Source organism: Scatophagus argus, chromosome 4 (assembly GCF_020382885.2).
Source record: "Scatophagus argus isolate fScaArg1 chromosome 4, fScaArg1.pri, whole genome shotgun sequence".
Taxonomy (NCBI): domain Eukaryota; kingdom Metazoa; phylum Chordata; class Actinopteri; family Scatophagidae; genus Scatophagus; species Scatophagus argus.
Genome location: NC_058496.1, coordinates 17,357,662 through 17,379,573, shown reverse-complemented (window position 1 = coordinate 17,379,573; position 21,912 = coordinate 17,357,662). Strand labels below are relative to the sequence as shown.

The window sequence follows — 21,912 nt, the reverse complement described above, 5'->3', positions numbered from 1 at the left end:
CTCAGCATTAAATTCTTTTGATCTGGATCCTGATGTCCGAAAAGTGAATAAAATTCACCAACGATAACGTGTAATCGGACCACATGGCTCAAAACCTCTCCCAGACATGTGACCGACTTAAGCCCAGTGACCATGTTGTTTCATTTCTGAAAAGTGGCTTCAAAGCTGCCTTCAGAGCTAAGGATTCACTGACTCACATGACACCTCGCCTTGGTGGTGTAACTCCACAGAATAGTAGAGATAAGACTGATAGACTGAGTGAGGTCTTATTTAGGTTTTTATTTTGCAAGTTGTGTCATCAGACCTGAAATGATCAATGGATTAGTTGATCAACAGATAACTAATCAGCAGCTATTTTGATTAGCTGTTTGTTATGCTGTAGCTTGTTTTTTTCCCTTCTTTTATATGTTCTGCTTTTTCTCTGTTTCACAGTTTGTCATTGTGAATCTAATCTACCATGATTAGTGGTGGACAAAAGAAGTGAAATGTTTTTAGGATCATCTCAGGACATCTCTGTTGTGAACTGCCTATGAATATCTAGTGTGGTTGACACAACATAGGACATTAAAGAAGTAACTTTCCACTTGCGATTTGTGATGGATATTTATGACTGTTTTCTCACACTACTTGTTAGGAAATCCGCAAACCACTGGAAAGACAAGGAATAAATGAAAAAAAACTGCAGAGGTGAGATGAAAACATCAGTAGCTTTTACAATATCTCAACTTAAAGGACAAAATGAGGCAAAGTCAAAAAAGTGTGGATCACGAGAAGAGTCAAAATATCGCCTATTACTGATAGCCCTAAATAGCCAACATAATGTAATCCACAGAATATAAAACTGTGGTGAACAAGATTTTATTCACTATAACAAAAATCACCTGTGTAACCATGCTGAGCTCAGAGTTTCTCATTTCTCCAGGATGATTTTCTCACCAAATTGCATTTTGGTGTCATGCTGGCTGGACAACTTCACAACAGGAAATAACTAATCAGAACTGGAGAGCAAAATATAAACCTCTCCTCCAAACAATAGCAAAGTAGTGCTCTGTAAGGAGGAAGTTGGATATTGTTTCAAAAGTTTCTCTTAAGATTTTAAACAACACCCGCCGCTGCATCAGTGATGAACCGCACACGAACAGTTACATTATAACATTTATATGTTGTTTTGCACAATCGCTTGCACAGTTTTTCTCGACTCCAAGTTCAAGTTGTGATTCACTCTAAATAAGGATGAGGCATCAATTTGTTGTAGTGATGATATCTGTTAAGAATGAAAAGGAAAAGAAGCTTTTGATCTGGTTGATCTGTGGTTTTTTTGTTTTTGTTTTTGTTTTTTTTTTGTTTGCATTAGCAGGGCAAGTCTCGTCGTTCCCTCCCCTTGACCCAAGACCTTTATTTATCCAAGTCAGATCTCATCTTCCCTGGACCCTGTAATCAGGGTTTAAGGCAAGGGGGGCTGTAATAGTTGCACACAATCTCTTGCAACAGCACTGTCAGACCTTCAGCTCAAACCAAATCACATATAATTTACATTCCTCAGATACCAGCTAACCTGAGCACAAACAGGACGATCGAAAACAGGTGTGTTTAGCGACAACCTTTTTCTTTCATGGTTCACCTTTCTTTGAGGCACTATCTGGATTTCATGCAGCTTAAAGTGGCTCAACGTACAGGGCAGCGGGCCTACAGATGAATCTGAGGTCTATTACTAAGTATGACGCAAATTATTATCGTTGGAGCAACATGAAATGTTGAAATCATCTTATGAGAAACTGGACAGGAGGCAAATTGAAGCCCTACTTGCCACATAGCTTACATAATCTTACCTCAGATTGATTGCTACCTTTGAGAGATTGGCCCATTGTTTGTTAGAGAGGAGTTAAGGAAGTGACAGACACGTGCATTCAAACACACACACACACACGTAGGCTCACATGCGCGCACTCAGTGGGAGATATCTACAGTACAGTGATGAGTGGGTGAGAATGGCATCACCACAATGACACTGGCCCTACCACTGAGGGAACAAAGGAGCCTGTGTGTGAGTGTGCGGGTTTGTGTGTGTGTCCTTCATTCCCTCCACGTCGGGTCCATCCTAAAATACTGAGGCTGCTGTACTGATGAAAATTGCTCCCCTTAATTCTTCCTGTAAGTGCATCTGAGGGAAATATGGGTATGAATCGAGAAAGAGGAAGAAAAAAGCTGGAATGATGTGGGCAGATTAATGCATGTTTTGTCACAGCATATGTTTATCAGGGCCTCTTACACTGCACGTTGTCTGAGAGATCATTTTACCATCCATGTACAGGCAAAACAAAAAAGGACCAGAGCAAGCATAACACACCCTCATGTGAGGCATGCATGGCCATTAGCAACAGTAAGCCATCATGACTTGTATCACAAGCCAGAGATCCTCTGGTTATCAAAGGCTGCATGCAATGAGGAACCCATATGGGGATGTGTTATTTTCTTCACATAAGACATGCATTAGCAAGACATATTTTCTCTCTCTTAAGGCCTGCAACAGTTGTTTGTTTGTTAGTAAAAAGCCCCAGCACACAGCTGTGCCCCAGAGCTCCTCTGGAATGAGATTTGTACCTTCAAACTCAGACCCCTGGCGTTGGAGACACTAAATCTGTGTTTGCTGTTAATTTTACAAGCCTGGGCTTTGTCAGCCTTGTCTATAACATAGGGAAATGTGAAATAAACCCAGTGTTCACTTCATTGGTGCTATGCACAAGAGGGAGAAAATTAGAGCTTGGGTTAACAATCTGCGGGATCATAAAAACAGTCTTTGTCCCACCCTGACTCACTGTGTTTGCCTCTCTGTTTTCCTCCCTTCTTTCTTTTCAGCTTAATTTTGCTTCCCCTGCCATTGCTCTTTCTTTCACAATTCTTCCTTCGGTCTCAATGCTCTGCTCTAATTTGCTGTTTGCTTCAATTTAGGGTGGATCGATCCCAGACGCACTAATTGAGCACCTTTGAAAGGTCTGAACCAAACACTCTCAGCCCATCTTGGCTTCTCTGTCTCTGCTTAGAGCCCCTGCCTTCTCCTGGCGGCATAAGTCTTGTTTATACTGGTGTCAGAGTTGGTTTGGAGCAGGTTCAGTGGCATGTGTTGAGTATGCGGGAGATCTCCCCTCTATTTGTTTAACCCTGTAACCCCTGTCTTCTTACTGTATGGAGAGGTGTGTGATTGTGTGGATGTATGTGTGTGCTAATGTGCGAGAAAATATGAAAAACAAGGACAGAGTTAGAGGTGAAGAAGCTTTTAATACTGCTTGGAAGTATGGCCTCTTTTTTGGCAGATGTTGATTATGACTTGAGGAAACAGTAAGGATGTGCCAGTGGGAGGTAATTGAACGCGACACCTCATCTGCCCTCATGTCAGGTTGGCTGGCGGGCCTCTAATGTCGACATTTTGCCAACAGATTTTTTCCCTTGGGTTTCAGCAAATCCCCCGATGTCCTTTACGTCATTGTAAGAGTCTGCAGCCTATCAGTCACTCCTTGAATGTCTGCCAAGCAAAACCCAAAAATCGTCCCACCTCTGTCCATCCTTGTCCTCTCAAAGAACAAAAACTGTCCTTGTTCCGTCTCTGCTGTGTTTTGTCAGATATCATACCGGCCACTACAGGAAATTCTGCAAAGTTTCATTTTTTATCTGCTTCGGTATAATTTTTGATTGATTTTTTAAAAATCACACAAGACAGACATGACACTTAAATTAAGGAATGGAGAGGAGCTTGTGGCAAAAAAAAAAAAAAAAAAAACATTTTATGCTTTCCATTTTTGTGACAAGCAACTTCAAACAGGGGTTTTTGGCAAAGTGTGTAGCCCACCACTGGCTCCAGCAGATTAGACTCTTTCCATTACTGAACTAAATCATAGGGGCAGCACTAGAATGAGATGAGGCCATGTTTTATAGGTGCTACCCAGCAACTTTGGCAGGGAGTCCTGTGGGTCTGTGGCTACTGTGGTAGTGAACTCTGGAGGTGGTGCAGCAGAGGGTTTTTGCAGGAAGAATGGTGGTGATGGAGGCTATTTTGGGACTGAATGAGGTCTTGGTTTATGGCCTGGTTATTTGGGGCTACAACCTATGACAAATGCATGCAATGAAAAGGACCGTCATTTAATCATCCGTTCTCATCACTTGGAAGTTTTTTTTCTTTGTGCGCTTTCATTGACCCTGGCTCACTGGGACACTTTTAAAGAACCTCTCAGAGGAGAGGAGAACACAGGAGCAGAGAGGTGAGGCATGGTCCATTAACCCCTGAGGAATCACTGACTTCTCAGCAACAAATGACTTCATTATAAGAGCCTCAGTGAATCTGTGGCTATTTGTGAAACCTGGGTAATAAACGTGAAGCAGGATTCCTGCAATCCTCTGAAATCTGATGTGGTTTTGATGTGGAAATAGATGCAGTTGGAGAAAAGGGGAACCAGACTAGTGTTGCAGCCAGCTGTGGCCGCCCCAGAAACAAAATTTTTAACCTGCTACATCTGGCCTGGTTTGGCCTGTCCCAGGTCTCTCTTACAATGCTGACATTAATGATCCCCCGCTACAGTAATGGCTACCAGGACACATTGTGTAATAATAATCTGCCATTTCTTTGTTTGTAGACTTTGGAAGGTCTCTAAAAACTTTTAGTGTGTAGCCTCCAGTTTTTGGTGGTGTCAGTGCCTGTACGGCTGTGCGTTAGGTTTGTTCATAATACTGTACATGCATGTTTCTCATTCTGTATAATTTCATTATAGTGGAAATATTGCTCATGCACTAAGGCTGTTTTGCTTTCCCCAGAGCTCAAAGCATATAATAAAGATGGAAGGAAGCTCTTTATGTCAGCCCTCTGTGAGGAAACAGTTGTCTGTAATTATCGCTGCTTTTCATCCCTCGTAGCAAACACAACGAATAAGTGCTCTTGTGTGACCTGGCAACGCGTTTCAGAGAAACCATTTGTTTGTAAGCTTGTTTGTTTGTGTTCTTGAGATCACATGACTTCTCGTTTCTTTCTGTCTCACTCCTCTTTTCTCAGAGCATCAAGTGCATTTGAAGTTGCAATGTGGAAGTCATTAGCCACAAATCCCAGCAAATATAATAACAGGGCGATTAGCTCGCTCTCGATGCTGTGCTGTTTCTCTTTTTTCTCTGTGTCTCATTGCTGGGGTGGTGCAGTATTCTGTGAGCGCAGGGCTTGGTCAAGGGCGAGTCTTCCTCTTCCCTTTCCCGGATTTTTCTATTTGTAGATCAGCATGTATTTTATAGGAGACTTTTTTTCCCCCCTTCTCTCCATCTTTCATGCGGTGGTGGTTCTGTTTCCCATCACGGCCTATGATGAAACCACAAGAAAGCCCAGGCCCATGTGACGAGAGCGCAACAGTTGCTTGGTGACAAGAAGAGGGTTGTGAGGTGGGGGCTGGGCGTGTTCGGAGGGACGTGAGCATGGAGTGGTGACGGTCCAATCAGCAGATGAGCTCTCTTTTTCATCCAGGACAAGGATGAAATGCTCATATTCACACCGTTCCAACATAAAACTGGCCTTTTCTGTTTAGCTTGATAGATGTGTGGCCATCCACAAGGTTCTTAAATGGACCATTCATCTTTATGATGGCCTCACTTTATCTCTGAGTCCTTGCAGATCTGCTACTTCCCATTCTCACCACAAGCAAATGGTGCCGTCAAACCACACACACACACACACACACACATCTTCTTCCCAGTGGCAAAACGCTGCCATATTTACCATCTCTTGGAAAGGTAATTTGGCCACAGTAGGACAGAATGATTGCCAGCTCATTTTGAGTGGACCATGTGCAGTCTCTTGTTCTTGTCCTTCTGGGAACTCCAAAGAAACATTTCCTAAAGAAGGAGAGGAAAAAGTCACAAAGTCATTTGGTCTTTTCTTTTTGATATGGTGTGTTGAACAGCGCTGCATGTGGCCAAGTTCAGTCATTTTAATACCCATTCTTGTTGAGGAGGAGATATTTGAAGGACGTGAGCTCATTTGGGATGCAGTCGTTTGCCCTGTCCCTGCCTGATGTTATCCTCTCTGACTGGGGCAGTAACATTCGTGATTGCTTTTGGGGAGCAGTGACTCATGATTGCGCTTGTGTTGCTGCCAAACTCTCAATAGCAGTGTTTCCTTCTCTTTCTTTCTTTCTTTTGCCATGGATGCTGGCATACAGAAAAATGTAAATACAATGACAATTCATCATCTGCTTCCCATCTTCCCACAATATATATCATATTATACAATGCATATCCAAATACCATCATTCTTGAACTATACTAGGGCAGCTGACACTAATGATAGAGTCAGCACACCCCCTAATCTCCAAAGCCTTCTCCAAGTTAAATGCTGCTCCGTGGTGATCATGTGCAAGCTTTGCACATGCAACAATTTGCACATGCAAAAAGGCAAGGTGAGCCTTATTCAGCACATCTCGCCTGTACTGTTTGTCAGTCCAACCTTTTTTTTTTTCCACTCCTCTCGTCACTTGTAAGGGTAACAAGAGCATGACCCCTGCTGTCACACTGTTGAGCTGTTTTCATAACTTTATGGAGTTGTGTTCTGCCTCAGCCACTCTCATGTGGATTTATGATCTGATGGTTGATATCCTTGCATGTCGAGGCAGTATTAATTTGCTAAGAGGAGCAAGGAGAAGGGAGCAATTTACAGACCATAGTGGCATCGTGAACATCGTGACACCCTGCGGCTCTTTACTCCTGTTGAACTACTGTTGGCCAAACAATGGATGGCTGATAGGCTTGACTGAACACTACAACCGAGACAACTTTAAATAGAAGCAACTTTGTCTAATGTACTGAGACCAGCCGGGGCCTTTGATTTACTCTAAAATTGTCAGCAGTGCTTTTGTGGCTGATGCAAGAAGCTGGTATGCTTGTTTGCGTGCAAGTTGTAAATATTGCAAAGCACTGTAGAAAGTATGGGAAGCTAATTTTCACACATGAAAGTTTCATAAAATTCATTTCTCTGTAATGTTATATTTATAAATTTTCTAAGCATCTTTCTATGTAATCAGCCTGCACAAGGTTGATTTGGGAATTCACTGATCCCCACAAAATAACTAATAAACCTTTTTAAGTCTTTTAACAGCCATTTTTGATGTCATGTGACTCCCCCAGACCTGTGAAATGACATCTTGAGGCTGCCAACTAAAGATGGACCCGGCAACAGACTACAAAAGTTTGCATTACAAGGTTGTGAGGCTAAGCGATCCCCAAAGAAATGTTTCTCTGTACACATAAGTTGAAAGGAGATGACAAAAAAAGGCAAAAGCAGCAGAGTAGAAAGGAGTAGAAGATCATGAGAGAGGGGAACAGACGATAAGAAAAGACAGAGAGAGGAAGTTGGGAAACCTTGGACTCAAAAGAGAATGAGAAAGAGACTTGGAGCACAGCTGGCTCACTGAGGGGTATAATGACTGTCATATTGCAATGCATTAGCTCATACTCAGCCCAGACAGCTTGACTTGATGAAAGGGGCCGGTCACTGGCTAACCGCGTACATAGCAACAAGACCCCATGGAGACGAGCCAAACAAGCGAGTATTGTTTTTGTCTTATTAATGTTTGATTGACATCCATGATGTGAAATTGTTGTAATACTGCCATGTGCTCTCTCTTGACATTTTGAGAAGCACACCACACACTACAATAACACTAGAGATATTATTTGTACGTGTTTTAAAGAATGGAAAAGTTGTATACTGTACATCAGAATGTCAAACCTTAGGCCCTGTGGCATTGATTGCATCTAGTCTTTGCAAGTTGAAGTCATATTTAGACAGTGAAGATAGTGAACTTGTTGTTATCCCTGTTGGTTACACTGAAGGGCTATAATGCTCTGTCAACAGTCATAGCAATAATTAGCACCTGCAGGACGAGTAATCATAACACGCACATAATATTTCCAATTGTAATGCAATCGAAAGAGGGATTCGGTTGTAGGTGTTAAAGCTTATTTGACACCAGTACCCCGAGGCTGAGAATGATGATGGGTGATGGCTCATCACGCTCCCATCAGCCATTGTTTATTTGAATTCCCTCTTTCAAGGAAGAAAAGCCCTCCACCAGCCATTCTTTTGCCTTGGGAACCCAGTGTTCCCTCTCTTTTTCACTCCCTCGCTCTGAGTTGGCCATATGGTTGTCATACACTTCCTGGAAATTCAAGCCATGTTTGCTTTTTTTGTGCATCAGTGAGGCATTTTTTCATTTCTGTGCTCCTGCGTTGACATTAACCCAAACAATACCATGATTGATCTTGCTTTAACAAATTTGGCAGGAGCTGAAATGAACTAAGCCTGGGCAAAGAATTATATTCCAAACTTATCGTCTATGATCAGTCCAAACACATTAAAATATTTTAATAGCACAAGAGTATTTCACTGAATCCAGATTCTCAATAAAGCAGGTCACATGTGTGCCTGCCTTTTACATGCCTGTTTAAAAGCTCTTGCCAAGCTTTTGATTTCCATCTTAATAGACGTCTAATCCCTTATTGCAGACACAAGTAAATTCTCTCAGTTTCTCCATCTCATTTCTTTCTCTTTTCAGAGTGTTACACTGCCAATGGAGAGGACTACAGGGGCTTCCAGAGCCAGACCAGCCTGCATGGTGGTAAACCCTGCCTCTACTGGAATGAGACCTTCCAGCACCCATACAATACCCTCAAATACCCCAATGGAGAAGGTGGGTTGGGCAGGCACAACTTCTGCAGGTGAGTCCCCTTTTTGATCTGGAAGTTTACTGATGATGTAACCTTCAGAAAGTGTTTACTCATTAAAAATTCTGTTACAAGAAGTTCACAAAGCAACTGTTTCATGAGTTTTAATGTTAAGGTTGGAACCATGGGTTATTATTGCAGTTGATTGAATTCAGTGTTGGAACCCAGGATAATAGGTTATAGGTTAAATTAAGTGCAGATGAAATTATAAATGGCTATATTAAATCACCTAAATATGTTTTGATATGTTTCAGCCTCACCACTGCATATGGCTTCAAATAGAATGTAAATATTTAACTATTTAATCTCCAAAGCAGAGTTTCTCAGTCTTTCTGGCTTGTGACCCATTAATGCAAAGTGGTGTCAACCTTTTCAAGGTCTCTAGAAGTTAAACTAGCCAGTACTTCATTACGAAATATATGTCATATATCCTGCACTGTGTAATACAAGTCACTAGTCAAATCTTGAATTTCCCTTGGGATCAATAAAGAATCTATCTATCTATCTATCTATCTATCTATCTATCTATCTATCTATCTATCTATCTATCTGTCTATACTGTGTCTTACAACATTACATGACTGAGTGTTCTGTTTAAATGCTTTGTAACTGAGTGGTAAATTGCAATTTTGTACGCTTTTGGACTAGTGCTGCTGATCAACAGAAAAATAAACTCTCATATTGCAACCTCTTGGAAATTTCTCTGATATTTAAAATGCTGTACCAGATTACTTGGAGGTCAAACTCGTCTCAAAGTTAAATGGTTCATAGGTATGGTTCCTTTAAGTGAATGAGACTGAGGTGCTACAGTAGTCCCTATCTCACGAAGATAGTTCTGATTCTTTTCTGAAATGAAAACCATGCCTGCTGTTGCTGCATTTGTTTTTTAGAAGGGACTACAGGTAGAGAAGGTAAAGGGTAAAGGGGTAAAGGTTTAGTAAGACATTCTTCTTGTAGGCCTCTCACTCATTTCACCACCCAAGTGAGCTTTAGCTATTTCAGCACTAGAAGAATAACAACTGTTCCTTCTGTTTTTTGTTTTTTTTGGTTTTGTTTTTCAAAGTCCTAAAGAGTGGCTCACCATGTAGGCTGATGTTTTCAGCAGTTTTCTTGCTTGTTTTTGATAATTATAATTGTTGTATGTTATTGATATCAAAATGCTTTAACCAGCACCTTAAAAACTCATCTTTTTAAGGTGTTTGACAGAGCTTTGAACTTCCTAGACAAAGCAAATGACTAATTTAGAACCAGATCGCTGGCATTGCAAAAGGTTTGTACGCAGGGGACCTGCTCAGACATTCACCCCTGAATATTTTATTGATGGTACCTGAACAGAGCATTAAGCTCTGTCATCACAAGGATGCAAACACGCTTCAAGAGTTTGAGTAACCAAATCTTCATCCCTCATCCCTGGAATGTGAAGGGACACGGTGACTTTGGGTGTGTAGCTAACCCTTTCTATCCATCAGTCACACCCCAAGTACAACTGTCACTGATGTATGCATGACAGTGAAACTTGTGTATTTCCTGAGATCCCTACTCTCGTGAGTCAGTTCAAATTCACAGAGACGTCCAGAACAGTGGCTTGGCCCAGATCGCCAAGCCATAAGAAACAGAACACCCCCTCCTCCTTGGCCCAAAGCCTCTGAAACATTTCTCTAAGTCAGGGCTGTAAACTCATAATGCAGCAATGCTTTGAAGTGGCACCAGACAGATTTGTTTTTTGCTTGAAATGGATGGCAATGCAGAAGATTTACGGGTAGACTACATCCAGAGGATGGAGGAAGGCTTTCCCTGTGCATTAGCAGTGAAATATGTCCAACAAGAGATTCAAACTAGACATCTTCATTGTTTGGTTTTAGCTGTTTTTTTGGCCACAGATGCAGTTAGTAGCTCTTCCAACTCACTGACAGCTCACAGCTTTGTCTTGTCCTGACAGAGGGATTTCTTTCACTCAGAGCTGTAGATACAATTACTTGAAGTCTTCTCGTAAAGAGTGACCACTCAGCAGGGCTGAAGTGGCCACTTCATTGTGAAAAGATGACGGATGGTATTTATGGCATGTCTGCACAGGGTCAAATATTTGTGCGTGTGTCCAGCCATGTGCGCACTGATGTGTGCACATGTCGTTAACATGTACATGGCTGCAGAGGAGTGGGCTATTCCACCCCAACGAAAGATGTGCAATGTTCGATTTGTTTGATCACAGAAAGCTTGCTTGTGAGATGCACAATTGTTGAGAGATGTCGTTGCACAATTTGGATTGCAAATCTCCTTATTTACATGAAGTGCAGCTTGCAATTCAAATCATGTTTCTCATACTTCTATTACCCCCTCTAACCTTCAAACTCTTTCTCTTCTCCGTGACCTCAGTCTGCTCGTCTTTCATCAGAGCCTTAAATTTTTGCCAATGTTTCTGGCTAGAATTCCACAATAGGGGGAGGTAGCACAATGAAAGTGAGAAGGAGGGGGGTAGAAAAGAGAGCCAGGGCAGTTTTGGCATGTCTGACCCTGAGGGAAATTGTGGTTTTATGAGATGAGAGCTGAGCCCAGGGCACAGGTGGATAAGGCAAAGCTGGGAATCAGTGCAAGTCTTAACTTTAATACACGGCTCTAAGCACGTATCAGATGTTGAGAAGCAGAGAACTAGAGGATTACAAACTCACTTGTCGTCCCATCAGTGGCATTTTCCTGGTGGTGGTTTAGTCGAGAGGGCACCACAGTGGTGCTGAAGAAAGAGCCCTAACAGCCCCCACATTTCATCTTTATAGCCTGCTATAAAATACCCCTCTGAAAACAGGGAGAAACCGGGCAGAGGGGAAATGTCACATTGTTCGCCTGCAAAAAAAGGAGCGCAAAGCTGGACAACAGCTCTCGTGTCCAAGCTGAGACTCATTTCCACAGTGAATATTGCATTACTGTTAATCGGCACGGTTCGATTCAGAATTAATTTCTTATCATAAAGTAGAAGTAAGTGATCTACTTTTATGTCTGTTATTGAGCTCAGATGTTCCCTTGCAGTCATTCCACAATTTTACACTTAAACTAGGCACTTTTTTCACTTCTTAAGCACTTCTTTGACCTCTTTGGAATACTTTGTGACATTCATTTAGACCATCACACAAATCGAAGTCCTGATTTATATTTCATTTATTGTACCTTCCAAACCCAATCTACTGTTCCTTTCCCTCTGGTGCATCATTAGTATGAGAGTGTGAAGTGCATGACGGTTCAGTGGGTGGCTGAATAGCTTTACCAGCCATTTCCTGGCTATTTATATGCAGGTGTGTGTGTGTACTGTACAATTTATGAGTGTCCACTATGGCGTCTAATGCTTTTCCCTTATGTAGATGGGATAATGGAAATGCCAGAGTGAATAGTGTTCCCCAAGTTGATTGTAATTGAATCTCAATGATGTCAGGTGCAAATCTGAGGTCAGGCAAACTGCAGCCAAGTGGCCCGTCGTTTGCATGACTATATTACAATCCCAGTGCGCTGCTTTGCTAAATTGAAGAAGTTAATAAAAGTGTCCCTCGGGAAAATGTACTGTGTGGCACTGAAGCATCAGCATTATAGTAATCTCAGAATTGGTGTGGGAATGAAATTCATGCAATAAAATATACCCCGTATATGTTTGTCTTTGAAGAGTCAGTTCACTGAAATTACAAACAAACACGTCTTCAAACTTAGTTTTTGGTCACGCATATAGGTTTTCTCCAGAAGTTTTTTTTTTGCCCAGGTGAGGTATCACTTTGTGAGATTTCTGCCTCGGTTTAAACTTTTACTGTACTGTACTGTCAGAAACATCTTACATCTTGAGGAAGTAAAACAAACACTATTTCCATGGCTAGACATGAAAAAAGTTCATTTGTAAGTTTGGCGAACTCATCCTTTAAAAACAAAATTAGTCAAGGGACATAGTGGTGTGTTTACCAGCCACAGAGTAACATCACAACATCATATTTAGTGTGAGTGGACCATGAACGAATAGACAGTAGACTATACATATCGGACCACAACCAACAACCCCTCTTCTTCAATACACGCATTCATCCAGCACAGCAGCAGGCAGCAGTTTGCATGCTAAATCATTCAAGTCAATTAAAGAGTCTTCTCTCAGGCAGTAAATTGCCAGACTCTGATCTGCTGTTGACCTCAAATCCCAATCCAGACAAGCCTTTCACCACCACTTTCCAATCAGCATTTCTTCTCTCTTCAATTTTACAAAATGAGGGAAGTGTAGCTTTTATCTTTCTTGCACATCTACTAGTTTAACTAAACAAAAGTTCCCCCAAAATCTTACTTAAAGCTTAACTTATGAAGTACGCATAACCATGTTATTTCCAGAATTTGCACACATCGTTTGATGTAAATGATTTTAAAATTTTTATATATATTTTAACAGTGCCAGGCATTTTAAAGATAGTCATAAATTTTCTGATTAAGGTACGTGGAAAATGGTTATTAAATGAAACCTTTTGAACAGCAGCCAGGAGAGAACAGCTGTTTTTCTCTATGTTCAGATGTAAGACACCCTTGCCTTCATATGCAGAACTGGAGAGCCTGCGAGGCAAAATGTAATGTGGCTATAATTGGCTCTGCACCAAAGTGTGTGGCTCTCTCCGAGCAAAATGAGTCAATCAGCATAATTGTGCCAATTAAGTGTCCAAACATCTTCTGTGATCTACCTCTGGGTATGGGAGTGTTTCAACAAGCTCTTCCAATGTGACGCACATAGACGTGAATGCAACCCCCCTGCAAAAAAAAAAAAAAAAAAAAGAAAACTTAGAGACACACATACACACATTCTATATACACGCACTGGCAGCAACTTTTATCAGTGTCTCCACAAGTTTTTCTCTGTGCTGCCGGGTTAAACAAATAGATTTCTGTCCATTGAAGCCTGCCCTTATCAGCATGATGGCACCTCAGGTAATCTTAGACTGCTTGTTTTCCTGCTTCTGTACAATAGCACACACACACACATGTGTGTACCTCAGGGCAGGATTGATTATATTTCTCTGTAATGTGGGCTAGCCTGTTCACCTTAGCCCTGTGGATGATGTTCCCATGTTTCTGCCTTAATGGGTGTGTGCAGGTATGCGTGTGTGAAACTGAGGGATGAGACACTATTTGATGAACTGGAGTTTGGGAGAGAGCTTGGAGGGGCACACCAGTCCATTTACTGATCAAAGATGTTGGTGGGTCAAGGAGGGGATGGGTGGTCTACTGGGGATGTTTTTATTTATTTATTTATTTTTTTAATGTCGATGTTTGTAATTTATGTCTGCCTCCTTAGGGAGTGATTACGAAAGTGCAGTAAATTGCATAAGTGGCTATAGATGAGCTCTTTGGAGTCTTATTTCAAATAGGGTCATTACCCGTTGACAGGTATGAAGAAGAGAAGAGGAGACAGAAATAGAGAGGGTATATTATCCAATGTTTTGATGGTTAGACCCAGCTTTTGCTCTTTTCATTCCAGTGGTAGCCTGAGGCTAAACAAACAGGTGTCTGCCCCCAATCTGGGTGGAGCAACAAACAGATCTGGGCTCATGATACAGTGTTGAAATTTACTGGAAAACAAAGCTGATTTCCCGTGAACATGGGAAAATTTCAGGCCAAGAGAACTTCTGGGTTGTTTTCATACCACAATGGTACAAAAAAGAGTAATTTAAAATGTGACTAAATTAACTCTTTCTTCACATCATCCCATTGCTGAGAGGCTACAAGGAGAGCGATGACTGTTTGCCATATATTGAAAGCAAAAAGCTTTAAGGCACTTAAACTTGAGTTCAACCCAAAAAAACAACGACATCTTTGTCAATGCCTCATTTTGAGTGTGAAAAGAGAGGAGGAAATTCAGGATAGTGTTTTTGATAGGAGAAGAAAAGAAATGAAAACGCCCTTCACAACTCTGCTCACAAAAGGCGAAACGGGATAGTAGAGCACCTCAGGCTTTTTTCAAGATGTTACAATGAGGTGTGTCAAAAGAGAGGAGAAAAGGTCTCAAACAGTTACAGTTAGGTCTGAAAAAAATAGTCATCTTAGAGGGCTTTTTTAGTTGAAGGGATGTGTATTTTTACAGTTAACAGTAATCCTGGAATAGAGCTTGAAGAGCTGAAACAACACCAAGATGAGCCCTGGCTGCATACTGGCTTCTTTGCTTTCTTTTATCAGCAATTTAGAGGTTGCCACAAGGGTCATGATTTGCATTGCATGTTAAAGTTGCACGATCATACTGGAGATATGAAGCCTGCATAAAGCTTTTGGGTATTTCCATATTCAATCCCACTTCTCATCGCTTTTGTAAGTGAAACTGAAAAGCACAGAGGGTCTGTCAGCCATATTATGATGGGTTGAAAGAGCCTTGATGAGGTTCAAAGGAAGCTGCAGCCTCAGACAAAAGCTTTGCCCCATCACCCATGCCTTTTTTCAGGTCTATGTCTGGCTCTGAACAAAGAGCCTTCCACCCAACCTCCAACACCCTCCAACCATCAAAGACCCATTGGTCTGGCCCTTGACTGACACGCATGGTCAAGCCTTCAGAGTGCAGAGGAAGAGGCCAAACCAACAAGAAATCACTACTGGAAATGACTGACACAGCCAAGTTAATCTGTGTTTGAAATATAATTGAGTATTCAGCCCTGAGCAACAGCATTTTTTACTTGATCTTTGTCTTGTTTTGCCCTCATATCCATGCCACCATCACACCTTTTTCTTCTTCTCTAAAGCTTTTTCTACTTCTCACTTTCCCCACCACACCTCGGCTTTTGTCTCGGTTAATTTGGGAACATGATGCGCGCTCCTGTTACTCTTTTCAGGTCATGTTTTTCACTAGTTATCACTAGTTAAATAAATAGGGCTGTGGATAACTTTGCTTCTTTTCTTTACTAATCTGTTACTCGCTTTGATTATAACATGTCAATAGTAGAAATGCCTGTTATAATTTCTCATTCCAAGATGACATTCACTCCAGAGAAAATTTCTGAAAACCTGTTTCTGGGTCCATAAAACAGTCGGCTTAGTTTTTAGAGAAAGAAGCCAAAATCAAGAGAAAGAACATTATCAGCAGTGTAGCATGAACTTAGTCTAACTTTCACCATCTGTATGTCTGCAGGAATCCTGACGGGGATGTTCAGCCGTGGTGCTACATAGCAGATCATGAAGACGGCATCTACTGGAGATACTGCGAGATTCCTACGTGCCAGAGTAAGGGATTATTGCCACTCCTTAATCTTTCTTTCTGCCTCTCTCTCGCTCTTTTTCTATTTACTCTGCCCCTCCATGCCCTCTGGGCCATATCGTGGGCACAAGGCCCAGCCATTTACATATGCTCATCCGATCACCTATCATGAATAACTTTTATTGGCTGTATGGTTTATACACAGCCATTATCATCTAAAAATGCCTCTAATTGCCTCCTGTCACCCCTCCTCCTGCCATGCCTGGGCCTGCTTTTACTTTAATGCAAGCTGTCAATCAACTGCGTGTGTGTGCGTGTGTGTGTGTTTGTGTGTGTGTGTGTGTATGCGTTCATCAGTTTTCCCTTTGGCTTTGTAGCTTGTTTTGACATGCTTTTCATGTTTTTAATGCGAGTAAATATGTGCATCTACCTGTTACCTAATGCATTTGAATGATTTGTTCACATGTGGATGTTAGTCCCTGTCCAGTAATTGAGAATGTGTTTGATGGACTCTTGTGTCGTGTGTGTGTGTTGGGAGATTTTGGGCTTCTGTGTGTGTCTTCTTTACCAGTTTGGCACACATGTACAAAGACCTGCCTGTCTTTAATCCCATTACTTTCATTTCCTCCACCTTTTTAATCACTGCTGTTGAAAACAGTCTTAGGTGGATCAACCTACAGTTTTTTTGGTGCCAACAATGATGAATTTATGCAGATGAGGTTCACAGATAGTGATTTGCTGCAAGCTTGTTTTGGTTTTTCTGACTGCCACACATGATTTTATTTCTAAGGCAATCAGATATTTTAAATATTTACTTAATATTTGCTTAGTGTTATTTAAACATTTTCATTTTCTATGCACAGCAGTGTTGTTGCATACTTTAGTAACTAAAAGAATCTGGTGACTGTGTGACAGATATGTGAATGTGAAAGATAAAACTGGTTGCTGAAATGCAGCCAAGCGGAACTCAAATATTCTGCCTGTGAATTACTTTCCACCTTCTTATGTAATCAACCGCTACATATTTGCCATTGTTCTCTGCGGTTATGCATTCTTCTACATTTTTTTTTATTTATCTATGTTCCATTCATTTTCTTTTTTTAATCTACCTTTTCTACCTCTGTTATCTCTTCCTGTGAAGCTTGCATTCCTTAATATTTTCAGGGAATTTAGACATGTTTCTCTACTTTTGAAATCCTTGCCACAGCAGATACAAGCCTTTGCCCAAAAGCCAAAAAGACAACATGTAGCATGTGTTTGAACAGGATTAATCCAACAGTGGAAGAGCAAAGCAGAGACTAAAGGATATTGTGACTTCTCACTGCAGTACGTACCAAGAACCTCCCAGTCCCTCTAGCTATCCCAGTATTATCCTGTCCGAGTAGCATGTTTGACTAAAGCCTGCTGTTTGAATGGCTCAGGACCCATTAACCCATCTAATAATGCCTGTTGGCTGCATGGCTTATGTGTATCATGTATTTGTCCATGTTGCTTTTACATGTTTATGTGTGCAGGAGCTTGTGTGTATCCCATTAGACTTTTGACTGACCTATTTCAGACAACTGTCCATTTAGCACATTATTTGTAGTCCAGTATCCCAAACCTTTGTGAACTGGGAAGAAAGAGGAGAAAGGAGAGCATCCTGCACCGTATCTGTTCGTAGCCAAATTTGTCCCTTATCTTTGGTGAAATTAGGCCAACTTTTGTTCCAGATGGGTTTGCCATGTGCTGGTTCAGCCTTGTTTTTGTCAAGTATCCAGTGCTGTGCAGGGTGTAACCCATCCTTATGACATGTGGCCCATTTCTAATGGCTGAGAGCTTCGCCCTTATCAAATGCCGTTGTACATGAACATTCCCCTTTCTGTTTGGGCATTTAAAGTTATGCAGAACCCTGTTATGCCTGTGAGCCAGGCATCCAGTGTCACGAAAACATGCCTGTTCAGTGGAGACGGTTTCTCCCTGCAGGGATACCAGGGAGCTTTCAGACATGAATGCTCTGTCTCATCTATTGTGAAACCACAATTGCCACGTGGTGCCTCACCTTCTGGCGGTGACTGTTCTCAATCTGCTGTGTTTGAAAGCTTCAGCTGCCAAGTGAGAGAATGCTGATGCTCTCTCTCAGCGTCAGAGTTCTCAGTCCACGCCTGGCAATGAAAGGCTGAAATACACCGTCGTGTGCCAGAGAAAGGGCAATAGTGGTCTTTGTTTTCATTTTGTCTGTTTTTTGTTTTGTCTGTGCCTTTGCTTTGTCTATGTTTGATGTCGTGCGGTTGGTAGTTGGTGGCCACTTGCTGAGGTACCTGGAGCCTGCCAACAGTCGGTCTGTTATCCAGCTGGGTTCTCTGTCATCTAGGGTCATGCCACCCTGGTGAGGGTGACACACCCTGCTGGAGTCCATGCTGTCTGGCGGGTCACATGAGGCCAGAAACACATAGTCTGACAGGGTGGATTATAGTGTAGGTCATGACATTTGTTGATCCTAGTAATCCCTCATGCCAGCAGTTATCATGTGGTGGAATTATCTAAACATTTTAAAAAGGCACGCTGTCAAAGCACATTGACAACGGTACAAATTGACATTTCCATGGTGTCTCAATGTGGACACTGGTTTAAAGGCTCTTCTCATTCCCAGGCTGCCAAATGCTCAACTAAGCATAACCTTGTCACGAGTGCTGTTACTCATTGGAGCTCAGCTTCTGTGTAGCAGACCAGCACTGCTCTGCTGAAAACTATCATTTACAAAATCTCAGTTTCACTACATTTATTCAGCTAATTAATTTGAGCTGTAGTGAAAGTAAAGGTTAAGGAAAAAACAGACTATTTTAGACAGTTTTCTCCATACTGAAGGTCACTTCAATACTGATTTATTTACATCAAGTCTGCATAGGGCAGAGCAGGCTTAATGATGACTGACTGAGTGGTGCTGATTCTAATAAAGTGTGAGAGATTTACTAGTGGAGCCTCTGGCAGTAGGTTCACCAGATAAAAACTAGAGTTGACAGCTCAGTCCATTATTTAGCAGCTTAAGTTTTACACAAGTTCAGAAGTCACATGATTCCTGGGAGGTCTCATAAATCAATTCTGTGGTAAATTATACACACTTGTCTTCACATTACTGATTAATAAGATGGCAAATGATTTGTTGTTGTTTAAATGCAGTTAAAACATGATTTAGTTCTCTGTCAGTAAAACCTTTAGTTACTCATTTCAACCATAGATTTTCTGCATGTCTTTGTTTGGACATCTGCATATGTCAGTACATACTGTGTTTACCTGACCATTGGCAGCGTGATGTTCCTGTTGAGCATTTCCTTATTCAGAGCGTTTCATACTGGAAGAATGTTTTGTTTTAGTAAGACTCCTTTAAGCTGATATGCATTTGCTTGATGGGATGCCCGGGCTAAATTTGATTGACACAGACTGAAACTGTCAGGGTGAAGTCCTTAAGTGTTTGCCGGGACAAAGATGCTTTGATCTGCGCGCTGGGAGCTCGTCTCTCAACGGCATACAGTACAACCAGGAAAAACTTGTTGTGCCACTGTTCTTTCTTGCATTAAAGAGACATGCAGCAGGTGTCTTCCTGCTGCATATGCTCCTCTAACATGACAATGCCTCTTAGAAAAATGCTAAAATATTGCATGTGGAGGATGATGATAAGCCATTAGATATTGCCATTAGTATTTTTGCTATTAAGATTTCATTCACGCTATAAATAATGCAACTAATACAACTGATAACAAACAAGTTTTGACAAGTTAGAGCCTTTTAACAGGATGGGAAAAACTCAATATTTGCATTAAGTTCATATTTTCTTATTAATACAGTTGTATAAAGTATGTTTACGATAGCTTTTTTATTTCACACATTTTCAGCTAACAATAGCTGCTGTGTTGTGTACTGAGACTCTAATAGAGACGCTAATTTGTGATATTTTAAGGTGTTCCTTAATAGAGCTGTCTTTGTGTTTTCATTTTATTGACAGTGGGTTATACTTTCATCTATTTGAACAATTGTGGGAATGTCTGATTAACCTTGTCTGTCACCACTGAACAATAGTCTCAGCACCAGAGGCACCACATCCATCTGGCAGGTTAACTAGCCACACCTCGAAGACATTAAAACAAAGTAGTTCTGTATTTGGCCCAAGGTTTTATTACTGAATGTTGACAAAAATATGCAGTGATGAGATACTGACCTCATTAAGAGTGATTTATGAAGCTGCTAAATGGCACTTTGAAGTTGTGGGACATCTGAGTTAACTGCCAGCTAGTTTTGATTGAATTCAACCACAAGTTGCACAAGTTGTTCTTGTTCAGCCTTTTGGGATGAAACTGAGCTGTCCATGGGTCAAGAGATTATGTATTTTGTAATCTTTTAACATCCTCTGCCCCTGGTCCTGTAAATGTGTTCATCTTCTCAGCTCAAATACAGGCTGTTAAATTTCAAGTTTTATGACATCTTAAAAATGCCACCACTTCTTTGCAGCATGTGGACTCCTGCTTGATGAAAGAATGAATACCAAGTAGCAGGTGTGTTACCATGTTTCTTCCAGCAGTGTCAATTTCTTGCCCAATAATTTTCAAAATTCTAATTGAATTTTGTCTCTGGCAGTTGTTCTCATTTCATTTTTATGTTATGTTTTGATGACAAAGCCAGTAGATTTCATCATAATTTTTATTCTTGTACATTAATTTTTATTTGGTCTTTTCTAACACTTTTTTAACACAGTGCAAACATTCATGGTCCCAGAGGATGAATTCTAGTGATTTCTCCGGAATCTCCTGACCTTTTCTCTAGCTCAAAGTGGCAGGTCCGCTAGGATATCTCAACACTGATTGGAGGGTTTGGCAGAGCATTTTGTGCAGGCATGCATAGTGCCCACAGGATTCATCTTTATGACACTGGTAATCCCCTGAATTTTTCTTTAGCGCCACCAGCAGGCTGACATTTGTAGTTAAGTGAGTTGTCCTGACAACTATTTGGCATGTTCTCCTCAAGCTGACTTTTATAACTTTGGTGTTTGGTGTGTCCTGATTCTTTATGTCAATATCATTTCAATATTTGAATTTATCTAAATATTGGAAATTGTCCAACTACCCAATCCTCGCAAATTCTCATCAGCCTCAGCTATACTTTGTTTAGTTTGTGTTTTGCAGTTTAATCTACAAAATGCCCCCCAAAATATTCTTGTTCCTTATTCTTGAAATATTAACATATAAATTACTGATCAATTCTCAAAATTGTTGTTGATTAATCTACTTTCAGTGAACTAAGGGATAAGTCAAGGCCGTGTTGATGAGCACAAATGAGTTTCACGGCCATAGTTGAATTGAGTACGGGCCTGAGAGGTATCAAGTCAAAATCAGACAGAACCAGAGCAAAATCTATCTATATTCAGGACCGAAATGGGCTGTAAGCATGCTGTTTGTGTAAAACCACTGATTTATGAGCCAAGTGCATCCAGTCAATCAATACACTGACCAATACTAGAATCCACACAGGTGTTATTACTTATATTGCAGTTCTGTGAAGAAAATTAAAAAAAACTGTGGATCAGGATGAGAAGAAAATGCATCTTTGAAGGTTTTTTAATATGCAGGGAAAATCAAAAAGCTGAATGCATGTCTGGGACAAGAACAAGTGCAAGTCAAAATAAGCAAGAGGCTGAGACAAGTCAAAAGTGTTGGACATGTGGTCTGAAAACCGAGCCCAGACTGAAGCACCACAGCCCTGCCTCGTGGCTGTTGTGGTTGCTTGAACCAGGGATGTTTTCAGGTTCTGTTTTTGCAGTATTCATCTCACTCTCTGTCATTGTTTTCAGAGGCAGAATTTCCCCTAGGTGGTCTTGTACCAGCTTTCACCACAACCAACCCTCCCAACCAGCATACTGAGGCAGGTTCAGGCATCACAGAGTAGAGAAGCGGGTGTGTGTGTGTGTGTGTGTGTGTGTGTGTGCGTGTGTATTACTGTGTGTGTCTCTG

General features: G+C 41.2%; 1 protein-coding gene across 3 annotated transcripts in view; it reads left to right on the top strand.

Moving 5' to 3' along the window:
- The window catches only part of kremen1 (kringle containing transmembrane protein 1), a 53,157-nt gene that overhangs the window by 11,057 nt on the left and 20,188 nt on the right, over positions 1-21,912 (top strand). For 2 of the 3 annotated variants that reach the window (XM_046385568.1, XM_046385569.1), the window contains exons 2-3: positions 8,580-8,742; positions 15,866-15,957. In XM_046385568.1, coding sequence (XP_046241524.1) covers positions 8,580-8,742; positions 15,866-15,957 — 255 coding nt within the window. Of the gene's footprint in view, positions 1-3,773; positions 7,568-8,579; positions 8,743-15,865; positions 15,958-21,912 lie in introns of those variants that run through there. The other variant, XM_046385570.1, reaches the window with a different exon arrangement.